Source organism: Bos taurus, chromosome 15 (genome assembly GCF_002263795.3).
Source record: "Bos taurus isolate L1 Dominette 01449 registration number 42190680 breed Hereford chromosome 15, ARS-UCD2.0, whole genome shotgun sequence".
NCBI classification, from domain to species: Eukaryota; Metazoa; Chordata; class Mammalia; order Artiodactyla; family Bovidae; genus Bos; species Bos taurus.
In genome coordinates, this window is record NC_037342.1 from 8,964,913 (window position 1) to 8,978,264 (window position 13,352).

General features: G+C 37.8%; 1 protein-coding gene across 1 annotated transcript in view; it reads right to left on the reverse strand.

Annotated features, from left to right (window-relative positions):
* Positions 1–13,352, reverse strand: part of CNTN5 (contactin 5) — a 1,670,765-nt gene that overhangs the window by 180,547 nt on the left and 1,476,866 nt on the right. Inside the window, exon 14 of the mRNA NM_001102211.2 lies at positions 2,195–2,322. Coding sequence (NP_001095681.2) covers positions 2,195–2,322 — 128 coding nt within the window. The remainder of the gene's footprint in view (positions 1–2,194; positions 2,323–13,352) is intronic.

Genomic DNA, 13,352 nt, shown 5'->3' on the forward strand with positions numbered 1-13,352 from the left:
ATATGTATCTTTTAATAAACTATTATTAATTGAAATATCTTTTATTGTATTTAGGGTATTTTACTAGGTATTTGTAGGGAACTGATGATTTAAAAGTCACTATTCCTATTAACAAGTCAGCTTGATGAAAAAGAGGGAAGACTATACAACTAGTAATAGCATTTGGCATCCTGGAAGGCGAAGTATTAGAAAAAAGACTCTGTAGCTTCCCTGTCCACCTTTAAGGATCATCAAGTATAGAAAGGATTTTTACACTTAAAAAAAAAAAAGCCCCACATCGAAGGAAAAATAATTCAAGCAAGTTCACTTCTTTAAGGGGTATAGGAAGAACCTCCCTTCAAATGACTATCTTAACAAAGATGAAACTATACTACTACTGCTACGGTACCAACTTGTATTTTCTTTGTAGTTTACAAAACCTTCTTGTAAGTAGAGGAGTAGAAGAGGCACCTCTGGCTGATTATAAACTATCACCTCCAATAGCTGCTTTGACTGAGATCTAAACAAAGGCAAAATGGTGAATAGAATTTTTTTAAGAAAAAAATGTTTATACTAACTAATGATCCACTTTAATTTTTAAAAGATAGATATATTTTTACTGGATATAGAGCAACTTTAAACCAATAAATGCTAATACCAACTGTACATCTAAGGGATATTTAAGCTAATGATCAAATACATGCAATATGATATATATATATATATATTATATATATATAATAAGCTAATGATCAAATGCATGCAATATGATATATAATTATGTATATATATATTTATATATATTTGAATAAGTAGGGGGATGATGAAGACAGGACTTTGATTTTTTCTTTTTTCCTAATTAGACTCCTGACTGTACATGACTCAAGACGCCTGGCACAAATGACTAAAAATTAGCCTAATTTTCCTATTCCAGCTCTATTGTTTGCAATAGCATAGTCTGATGAAGCACCATTGTTAACCGTTGATAAGTTCCTTCTAAGGAGTCTCTGAGAGGAAAGAGCGACACCAGGAAAGGAATGTCACTATAAATATTAACATTATGGAACTCAGATATTCTGTGTGGCATTCTAAATTCTGGCTTCATCAGAGAGGACAGATAATCACAGCATACTGCAGTTTAAACTTTGTGACAACTGGAATGTTCTGAGTAACTAAACATTCCACTTAACTCATAATTAACAGAAAGCATTTTTGCTATTATTAAATGAAAAAGTCTGTGAATTCTGCCTTGCCTCACTATGGAAAAGATTATTTAACACACACTAAGAATGAGACTCAAACTCGAAGACTGAATTGTGTTCCAGTAATGTATGCTGTATAAGTGGAGGCATTTTAAAAATTATGTTCTTTTCTTCCGTGGATGTTTGCCTCTTTTCTAAAATATCAGAATGTTGGCTATTTTAATTGTATTTCTACTTCTAAAAAAGAGAAAAAGTAAAATTTTATACTTTTGTGGCCAAAGTATGATTCACTGTATACTATATGCACAAATGGAAAAAAGCAAGTGATGTACTTTGTTGTGAAAAGCATTCCTTTGCCAAATGAAGACAGTGTTTAAGACAGGAGATTTTCTTATAATTTGACAAGTAGTCTCAAAAGAGGGTTCTAGATTTGAAATCTAGTTCACTTTAGAACTAGAAAACTAACAGAAACATTTAAGCAGTAACATTTATAATACTGAAAAAGGACAGTGTATAAAAAAGTTCCACTGATGTCGACATCAAAGAGTAGCTCTGGTGTTGCTTCATCTGATGCATACTCCAACAGCACATGTTCATATCCTCTTTCTGCTTCTCTTTTTTGCCCCAAATTCCCAGTTGAAGTGGTAACACAGCAGCATTACTGATTGATGCTAAAATTAATCTTGGTTGAGGAAAATATTTTTATTCTGCTGGCATACTTGAAATTTTTGAGATACCAACTAAAACTTCAGAAAGCTCTCTTTACCCTCCCACATATTTTGTTCAAAGCAAAATACTTAAATTTCTACCAATAATATGTTCCTTTCTTCACAGTCCCCTAAATAACGGAAAGGGACAATTTGACTGTGTTTGTCCTTAATTTGCAATTAGATTTCATCAACAGAAGCATGTGCACATATACAAGCAAACACACATACATGCATGTTACATTTATTCTCTTTCAGATAAGGCCATGAAACTATGCTTATAGAAAATTCATCACATTTTCTTACCTTTTACAGATACTGTAGCTGTGATTTCAGCAGAGCCAAAGACATTTTCCCCTCGGCAAATGTACTTTCCCTCATCTGATTTAGAAGCATTTAGGATCCGGAGACTCCCGTCTGGAAGAATAGCTATTCTGAAAATCATTAAAAAGGGTGTTTTTTTTTTTTTTTTTTTTTTTTCCTGCTTTACTTCAAATCATCTAAGTGGTAAGAAACTCTGATGAAGTCTGAAACCACTTCCAAGGTAATAATAAATAAGATAAAGATCATTGTGAAAACATGCAGGGAGAGTAGAAATATTTTGCCCTTCAAAAAATTATATAGTAAACCCACATAATACCTTCTTATAGTTAAAAGGGTTAGGGAGTTACAGGTTTTCTTTGGACACATTTATGACATTCATTTTAAAACTTGTGGAAAAAAAGGTGACCCTGAATTTTGTTATTAAAACTTATACTATAATAACACCCAGTGATATTTTAATATTAAGCTTGAGGTATTTCACCTCAAACCAAGAATGACCTCAAAAATCAAATATCAGAAGAAATAGCATAAAACATAGAGGAGGACAAGCACAGAACGTAAAATTAATTGTATACAGCCTCGAGATGATTTATGGTGGTTTCTTTGCACTGCAACCTGTGTAGCAAGGGCGTGACAATGAAACCTGAATCCTGGAACCTGGACTGCTCACACTGCACTTTTCAAACAGAAAAATGTGATATCTGAGTTTGCCTTTGGGCTCTTTTGAGACCTTTATTATAAGTGGACCTTGAGTCTTATATGAAGGTGAGAAATTAGAGTATTATTAAAAATTTTAGAAGTTTAGTGAAAATGAGATTGACATTCTGGATTACCATATTCTCCTGTGTATTCATCATTCCAGAAATATACAGATTTCAAACTTAATTAGAATTTCTGTCCTTTTCTCCCTCGTATGCTCCTGAAATATAATCTGTTATTTCACCAGTGCATCAGCCTACTGAAGCAACCTTAGGCATAGCAGGGATGGCTATCGTGATTTATTTGATATGCCACTAGAATTTAGACTGCCTTCTTTTAGGAAAGAAGTCTGTGCTACTTTTGGTAGAAAACCAAAGCTCTCACCAAACTTAAAATTCTAAAATTGGATTTTCCTGGTTCTGAAAAGAATAGTTTATTCCATGGCATCATGAAAACATTAAACTATTTAAGGTATAAGAATAATGGCTAATTCTGTTTAGTCAACATCCTATATGTTGTTTTTAAATTAGTATTCAATTTTGCCAATCAATCCAGAACTGAGGGCTAAGGACAGTATTGAAATTTTAACAATTGGATTAAATTCTAGGCTGCTGAATATTGATTATTAATTTTCCTGACATTGTCATCCATAAAGAAACCACTTTAAAAACATTATACTGCTTTCAATATGGATCAAATTTGATTTACAGTGTGTTGACAAGGGAGACAAATTTAGAAGCAAGCCAAACTAGGAATAGAAGATTTGACTGTAATTTATGTCTAGAAGGGATATTAATGAGACATTTGGTAAGAACACTGGTCTCTAAAGATATACCATCTATTTAGGATGGTCAATGAAAAATTCTGTTTATTATTTAGGACTGTTTCTATAAAGATAGAATATAATGTATTTATTCCATTTTAGTAACAGAAATATGCACGTTACAAAAAGATGTATTTGAAAGCAAAAATTATATTTTTTATAAACAAACCAGTCTTCTCTTGTACTAATGACACACTTTATTTAAATACAGCTAAATTACTACAGTTTGCAAGATTGTTAATATCTTAAATATGTCTGGATTTTACTTACTGATGTAAATTCTAATCTAGCAGGGGAGAAGTTTGGCTTAAAAAATTACCACCTTTAAAGAAATAAATGTATCTTAGATACTGGCAGTATTTCAACTCTTGATTTAAGATAAGTCCTTTCTCACTGACAGAAGGCAATATATTACAAAGATAGTTTATGAACACTCCTGTACTTTAGGCCACTGATCCATTTGGAGGATGAAGAATTTTAAATATCATGATGTTTTTAATCTGTCAATTGGCAGTGTCATTTAACCAAAAGCCTGTCTACTGGTTGAAGTTGCAAATCCTTATCAGATAAACTTTTTTTTTTTTAGAAAAGAAAAAAAAATAGAAAAGACAATGTATGCAATTAACCTTATAATGTCTGGCTATTGAGGTCAGGGGCGGCGGCTGAGAGGAGATACCCCATGCCACAAGCCCGAGGCCAGGGGCGGCAGGCAGGAGGAACTACCCCACGCCCCCATGCCCGAGGCCAGGGGTGGTGGCTGGGAGCACCAACCCCATGTCGAAGGAGCCATGGCTGTGCGGGCACAGGAGGGCCTCGAGGACCTATCCCACGTTGAAAGTCAGGAAGGGCGGCAGTGAGGAGATACCCCTCGTCCAAGGTAAGGAGCAATGGCTGCGCTTTGCTGGAGCAGCCGTGAAGAGATACCCCATGCCCAAGGTAAGAGAAACCCAAGTAAGATGGTACGTGTTGCGAGAGGGCATCAGAGGGCAAACACACTGAAACCATACTCACAGAAAACTAGTCAATCTAATCACATTAGGACCACAGCCTTGTCTAACTCAATGAAACTAAGCCATGCCCGTGTGGCCACCCAAGATGGGTGGGTCATGGTAGAGAGATCTGACAGAATGTGGTCCACTGGAGAAGGGAATGGCAAACCACTTCAGCATTCTTGCCTTGAGAACCCCATGAACACTATGAAAAGGCAAAATGATAGGATACTGAAAGAGGAACTCCCCAGGTCAGTAGGTGCCCAATATGCTACTGGAGATCAGTGGAGAAATAACTCCAGAAAGAATGAAGGCATGGAGCCAAAGCAAAAAGAATACCCAGCTGTGGATGTGACTGGTGAAAGAAGCAAGGTCCGATGCTGTAAAGAGCAATATTGAATAGGAACCTGGAATGTCGGGTCCATGAATCAAGGCAAATTGGAAGTGGTCAAACAAGAGATGGCAAGAATGAATGTCGACATTCTAGGAATCAGCGAACTGAAATGGACTGGAATGGGTGAATTTAACTCAGATGACCATTTTATCTCCTACTGAGGGCAGGAATCCTTCAGAAGAAATGGAGTGGCCATCATGGTCAACAAAAGAGTCCAAAATGCAGTACTTGGATGCAATCTCAAAATGACAGAATGATCTCTGTTTGTTTCCAAGGCAAACCATTCAATATCACAGTAATCCAAGTTTATGCCCCAACCAGTAATGCTGAAGAAGCTGAAGTTGAACGGTTCTATGAAGACCTACAAGACCTTTTGGAACTAACACCCCCAAAAGATGTCCTTTTCATTAAAGGAGACTGGAATGCAAAAGTAGGAAGTCAAAAAAAACCTGGAGTAACAGGCAAATTTGGCCTTGGAATAGGGAATGAAGCAGGGCAAAGACTAAGAGAGTTTTGCCAAGAAAATGCACTGGTCATAACAAACACCCTCTTCCAACAACACAAGAGAAGACTCTATACATGGACACCACCAGATGGTCAACACCGAAATCAGATTGATTATATTCTTTGCAGCCAAAGAAGGAGAAGCTCTATACAGTCAGCAAAAATAAGACCAGGAGCTGACTGTGGCTCAGACCATGAACTCCTTATTGCCAAATTCAGACTTAAATTGAAGAAAGTAGGGAAAACCACTAGACCATTCAGGTAAGACCTACATCAAATCCCTTATGATAATACAGTGGAAGTGAGAAATAGATTTAAGGACCTAGATCTGATAGATAGAGTGCCTGATGAACTATGGAATGAGGTTTGTGACATTGTACAGGAGACAGGGATCAAGACCATCCCCATGGAAAAGAAATGCAAAAAAGCAAAATGTCTGTCTGGGGAGGCCTTACAAATAGCTGTGAAAAGAAAAGAAGTGAAAAGCAAAGGAGGAAAGGAAAGATATAACCATCTGAATGCAGAGTTCCAAAGAATAGCAAGAAGAGATAAGAAAGCCTTCTTCAGCGATCAATGCAAAGAAATAGAGGAAAACAACAGAATGGGAAAGACTAGGGATCTCTTCAAGAAAATCAGAGATACCAAAGGATCATTTCATGCAAAGATGGGCTCGATAAAGGACAGAAACGGTATGGACCTAACAGAAGCAGAAGATATTAAGAAGAGATGGCAAGAATACACAGAAGAACTGTACAAAAAAGATCTTCATGACCCAGATAATCACGATGGTGTGATCACTGACCTAGAGCCAGACATCCTGGAATGTGAAGTCAAGTGGGCCTTAGAAAGCATCACTATGAAGAAAGCTAGTGGAGGTGATGGAATTCCAGTTGAGCTATTCCAAATCCTGAAAGATGATGCTGTGAAAGTGCTGCACTCAATATGCCAGCAAATTTGGAAAACTCAGCAGTGGCCACAGGACTGGAAAAGGTCAGTTTTCATTCCAATCCCAAAGAAAGGCAATGCCAAAGAATGCTCAAACTACTGCACAATTGCAGTCATCTCACACGCTAGTAAAGTAATGCCCCAAATTCTCCAATCCAGGCTTCAGCAGTATGTGAACCGTGAACTACCTTATGTTCAAGCTGGTTTTAGAAAAGGCGGAGGAACCAGAGGTCAAATTGCCAACATCCACTGGATCATGGAAAAAGCAAGAGAGTTCCAGAAAAGCATCTATTTCTGCTTTATTGACTATGCCAAAGCCTTTGACTGTGTGGATCACAAGAAACTGTTGAAAATTCTTCAAGGGATGGGAATACCAGGCCACCTGACCTGCCTCTTGAGAAACCTGTATGCAGGTCAGGAAGCAACAGTTAGAACTGGACATGGAACAACAGCCTGGTTCCAAATAGGAAAAGGAGTACGTCAACGCTGTATATTGTCACTCTGCTTATTTAACTTATATGTAGAGTACATCATGAGAAATGCTGGGCTGGAAGAAGCACAAACTGGAATCAAGATGGCCGGGAGAAATATCAATAATCTCAGATATGCAAATGACACCACCCTTATGGCAGAAAGTGAAGAAGAACTAAAGAGCCTCTTGGTGAAAGTGAAAGAGAAGAGTGAAAAAGTTGGTTTAAAGTTCAACATTCAGAAAACTAAAAGATTGTGGTATCTGGTCCCATCACTTCATTGCAAATAGATGGGGAAACAGTGAAAACAGTGTCTGACTTTACTTTTTTGGGCTCCAAAATCACTGCAGATGGTTATTGCAGCCATGAAATTAAAAAATACTTACTCCTTGGAAGGAAAATTGTGACCAATCTAGATAGAATATTCAAAGCAGAGATATTACTTTGTTCACAAAGGTCCGTCTAGTCAAGGCTATGGTTTTTTTAGTAGTCATGTATGGATGAGAGAGTTGGACTATAAAGAGACCTGAGTGCAGGAGAGTTGATGCTTTTGAACTGTGTTGTTGGAGAAGACTCTTGAGAGTCCCTTGGCTGCAAGGAGATCCAGCCAGTCAATCCTAAAGCAGATCAGTCCTGGGTGTTCATTGGAAGGACTGATGTTGAACCTGAAACTCCAATATTTTGGCCACCTGATGCGAAGATTTGACTCATTGGAAAAGACCCTGATGCTGGGAAAGTTTGAAGGCAGGAGGAGAAGGGGACAACAGAGGATGAGATGGTTGGATGGCATCACCAACTCAATGGACATGGGTTTGGGTGGACTCCTGCAGTTGGTGATGGACAGGGAGGCCTGGCGTGCTCAAGTTCATGGGGTTGCAAAGAGTCAGACATGACTGAGTGACTGAACTGAACTGAACTGAAGTCACCTCAGTCATGTCTGACTCTTTTCAATCCTATGGACCATAGCCCACCAGACTCCTCTGTCCATGGGATTCTCCAGACAAGAATACTGGAGTGGGTTGGCATGCCCTCCTCCAGGAGATCTTCCTGACCCAGACATCAAACCCTCATCTCTTATGTCTCCTGCATTAGCAGGTGGCTTCTTTACCACTAGTGCTACCCTATGTGTGATCTTAAAACTACTCAATCTCTGTTCTTATATGTATTACTGTCATAATTACATCTAATTAGTTCTTTAAAAGTATTAACCTCATATTGTATGTAAATTGTGTTTTTGTGCTGTGTGTAGGCAGTAATTGAACATTTACTCAAAAATTTAAGTCAAATATATGACAAATTTTGAAAGAGAAAACATGGTGCCGGGGAGAATTTCTACTACTAAAGCCTTAATTATTTTGGGTGTTTGATGAGTCTTTTCTGCAGGAAGCATGACACTGAAACCTGAGGAGTGAGACAGTTAACTAGGTGAAGATTGGGAAAGCACAGGGAATGATGCTGCAAGACCTCCAGATAGGAAAGCCCACAAGACCTCAAAGAGCCAAATGACCAGCTATGATGGCAGATATAAAGGGGGAGCTGAGGATGGCTCAGTGGTAAAGAATCTGCCTGCCAAGTAGGAGATGCGGGTTCCATTCCTGGATCTGGAAGATCCCCTGGAGAGGAAAATGGCAACTCACTCCTATAGCCTTGCCTGGGAAATCCCATGGATGGAGGAGCCTGGTGGGTTACAGTCCATGGGGTCACAAAAGTGTCTGAAGTGACTTAGCGACTAAACAACAACAATAGGAATATAGTAAGTTCACATGTTAAAAGTATATAACTGAAAAGTTCTTACATACAGATGCAGTCATGAAACTATTAATATGATTGAAATAATCAACATATATGTCAACTGTACTTTCTCCACTCAGCCCTTTCTCATCCCATGCCTATCATGGGTCAACTACAGATCTGCTTTTTATCACTAGAGTAGGTTTGCACTTTTCCAAAGTTTTATGTAAATAGAATCTTATCAGCATGTACTCCTTTTTGTTTAGTTTATTTCACTCAGCATAATTAAGATTAAATTGAGGGTCATCCTGTGGCAACTACTAAGAATCCATTCCTGTTCATGGATGAGTAGTATTCCATTGTGTACAGATGGCACAACTTTCCTATCTTTCACCTTTTGGTGGATGCTTATGTTATTTTCACCTTGTGACTATTACAAATAAAGCTACTATGAATATTTGTATATATGTATTTTATTAATATTTATTTCTCTTGGATAAATACTTAGAAGTGGATGACTAGATCATCTGGTTTATATTCCTATTTATATGTGGAATTTAAGAAAAAAAATACAAATGAACTTATCTACAGAACAGAAATTGAGTTACAAATGTAGAAAACAGCCTTATAGTTACCAGTGGGTAAGAGGGGGGAGGGATAAATTGAAAGATTGGGACTAGCTATGGGGTATGAACCTAATTACATATTTATTTAGCACTGTGAAAGTGTGAGTGGCTCAGTTGTGTCTGACTCTTTTTGACCCCAAGGACTATAGCCTGCCAGATCACCTCTGTCCATGGAATTCTCCAGGCAAGAATACTGGAATGAGTAGCCATTCCTTTTCCAGGGTATCTTCCCAACATAGGGGTTGAACTGGAGTCTCTCACATTGCAGGCAGATTTTTTAATGTCTGAGTCACCAGGGAAGCCCTTTTACTTTTACTAGTATATGGTTATCCAATTGTTCCATGCCATCATTTGGAAAAGACTTATCTTTCCTCCATAGTCTTTTCATCATTGTCAAAAATCAATTGGCCATGTAAGTATAGGTCAACAAATGCTTAATTCTCTCTGCTGGTCCATTGATCTACTAGTGTCTTGATTAGTGGAGCAATGTGATCTGTCTTAAGTTCACATGAGATAGTTCCTTCCACTTGCTCTTCTTTTTCAGAACTGTTTTGGATATTCTATATTCTTAGCATTTCCATATAAATTTTGTAATTACCTTGTCAGTTTAAAAAAAATCTACTGAGATTTTGATTAGAATTTCAGTGAATATACAGCTTAATTTGAGGACAAATTAATGTTAACAATATTGCTTTAGAAACCATGAACATGACATACTTCCTTTTATTTAGTTCTTTTAAAAAATCTCTCTAAGTAATATTTTTTAGTTATCAGTCTACTGGTCTTAAATATCTGTTGTCAGATTTATCCTTATAGTTTTTGTTGCTATAGTAAAGAACTACTTTTAATTTAATTAACTATTGTAATTTCTTACTTAATTACTATTTTAAATAATAATTACATGAGAAATATGTAGTTTTAAGAAGCTGTACAGTAATATCCCTTGTATGCTTTTTTCTCAGTAACTCTTTATGGTAATATGTTGCCATAAAGTGTAGTATAGCCAAAGGTATAGTATAATATTACAATCAGGATATTGATATTAATATAATCAATTGATCACATTTAGATATTCATAGTTTTAACTTATTCATTTGTGTGTACTTTAATTTCTATACAATGTTTTCATTTTGTGTTTGTGTATCCATCACCACAGTCAAGACACTGAACAATTCTAACACCATAAAAACTCTTCATTTTTCCTTTTACAGCCTCAGCACCTTCATTCCACACCACCACCATCATCCCTAACCCCTGGGTCCTAATTGCAGCCAACCACAAATTTGTCTTGTTACTTTTTTTCATTTCAAAAATTATACACAGTGAAATCTTATAATATGTAACTTTGGCGGGGCTGATTTTTTTTTTTAACTCATTTAGCTTAATTCCTTGGAGAATCATCAAAGTTGTTGTATGTATTAACAGTTTATTTTTACTGCTGACTAATATTCTACGGTCATCTGAGTTAAATTCACCCATTCCAGTCCATTTTAGTTCACTGATTCCTAGAATGTCGTCGTTCACTCTTCCATCTCCTGTTTGACCACGTCTTCTTCTTCTTTTTTTTTAAGATTCTTTTTTTTAATTTAATTTTATTTTTTAATTTTACAATATTGTATTGGTTTTGCCATATATCAACATGAATCTGCCACAGGGATACATGTGTTCCCCATCCTGAACCCTCCTCCCTCCCCGTACCATATACAGAGTGAAGTAAGCCAGAAACAAAAACACCAATACAGTATCAGATCAGATCAGTCATTCAGTCGTGTCCGACTCTTTGTGACCCCATGAATTGCAGCACGCCAGCCCTCCCTGTCCATCACCAACTCCCGGAGTTCACTCAGACTCATGTCTATCCAGTCGGTGATGCCATCCAGCCATCTCATCCTCTGTCGTCCCTTCTCCTTCTGCCCCCAATCACTCCCAGCATCAGAGTCTTTTCCAATGAGTCAACTCTTCGCATGAGCTTGCCAAAGTACTGGAGTTTCAGCTTTAGCATTATTCCTTCCAAAGAAATCCCAGAGCTGATCTCCTTCAGAATGGACCGGTTGGATCTCCTTGCAGTCCAAGGGACTCTCAGGAGTCTTCTCCAACACCACAGTTCAAAAGCATCAATTCTTCAGCCCTCAGCATTCTTCACAGTCCAACTCTCACATCCATACATGACCACTGGAAAAACCATAGCCTTGACTAGACTGAACTTTATTGGCAAAGTAATGTCTCTGCTTTTGAACATGCTATCTAGGTTGGTCATAACTTTCCTTCCAAGGAGTAAGCGTCTTTTAATTTCATGGCTACAGTCACCATCTGCAGTGACTTTGGAGCCCCCCAAAATAAAGTCTGACACTGTTTCCACTGTTTCCCCATCTATTTCCCATGAAGCGGTGGAACCAGATGCAATGATGTTCGTTTTCTAAATGTTGAGCTTTAAGCCAACTTATTCAGTCTCCTCTTTCACCTTCATCAAGAGGCTTTTGAGTTCCTCTTCACTTTCTGCCATAAGGGTGGTGTCATATGCATATCTGAGGTTATTGATATTTCTCCCGGCAATCTTGATTCCAGCTTATGCTTCTTCCAGCCCAGCGTTTCTCATGATGTACTCTGCATAGAAGTTAAATAAACAGGGTGACAATATACAGCCTTGACGAACTCCTTTTCCTATTTGGAACCAGTCTGTTGTTCCATGTCCAGTTTTAACTGTTGCTTCCTGACCTGCATACAAATTTCTCAAAGGGGAGATCAGGTGGTCTAGTATTCCCATCTCTTTTAGAATTTTCCACAGTTTATTGTGATCCACATAGTCAAAGGCTTTGGCATAGTCATTAAAGCAGAAATATATGTTTTTCTGGAATTCTCTTGCTTTTTTCATGATCCAGCAGATGTTGGTAATTTGATCTCTGGGTCCTCTGCCTTTTCTAAAACCAGCTTGAACAACAGGAAGTTCACAGTTCACATACTGCTGAAGCCTGGCTTGGAGAATTTTAAGCATTATTTTACTAGCGTGTGAGATGAGTGCAATTGTGCGGTAGTTTGAGCATTCTTTGGCATTGCCTTTCTTTGGGATTGGAATGAAAACTGACCTTTTCCAGTCCTGTGGCCACTGCTGAGTTTTCCAAATTTGCTGGCATATTGAGTGCAGCACTTTCACAGCATCATCTTTCAGGATTTGGAATAGCTCAACTGGAATTCCATCACCTCCACTAGCTTTCTTCATAGTGATGCTTTCTAAGGCCTACTTGACTTCACATTCCAGGATGTCTGTACTAACGCATATATATGGAATTTAGAATGATGATAACAATAACAGTGTATTGACCACTTCTAATTTGCTTTGATTCATGGACCTAACATTCCAGGTTCCTATTGCTCTTTATAGCATCGGACCTTGCTTCTATCACCAGTCACATCCACAACTGTGTATTGTTTTTACTTTGGCTCCATCCCTTCATTCTTTCTGGAGTTATTTCTCCACTGATCTCCAGTAGCATACTGGGCACATACTGACCCGGGAAGTTCCTCTTCAGTATCCTAACATTTTGCCTTTTCATACTGTTCATGTGGTTCTCAAGGCAAGAATACTGAAGTGGTTTGCCATTCCTTTCTCCAGTGGACCACATTCTGTCTGTAGAAGAAACGGAGTAGCCATCATGGTCAACAAAAGAGTCCAAGATGCAGTACTTGGATGCAATCTCAAAAACAACAGAATGATCTTGTTTCCAAGGCAAACCATTCAATATCACAGATATCCAAGTCTATGTCCCAACCAGTAATGCTGAAGAAGCTGAAGTTGAATGGTTCTACAAAGAGCTACAAGACCTTTTAGAACTAACACCTAAAAAACATGTCCTTTTAATTATAGGAGACTGGAATGCAAAAGTAGGAAGTCAAGAATCACCTGGAGTAACAGGAAAATTTGGCCTTGGAATACAGAATGAAGCAGAGCAAAGGCTAATAGA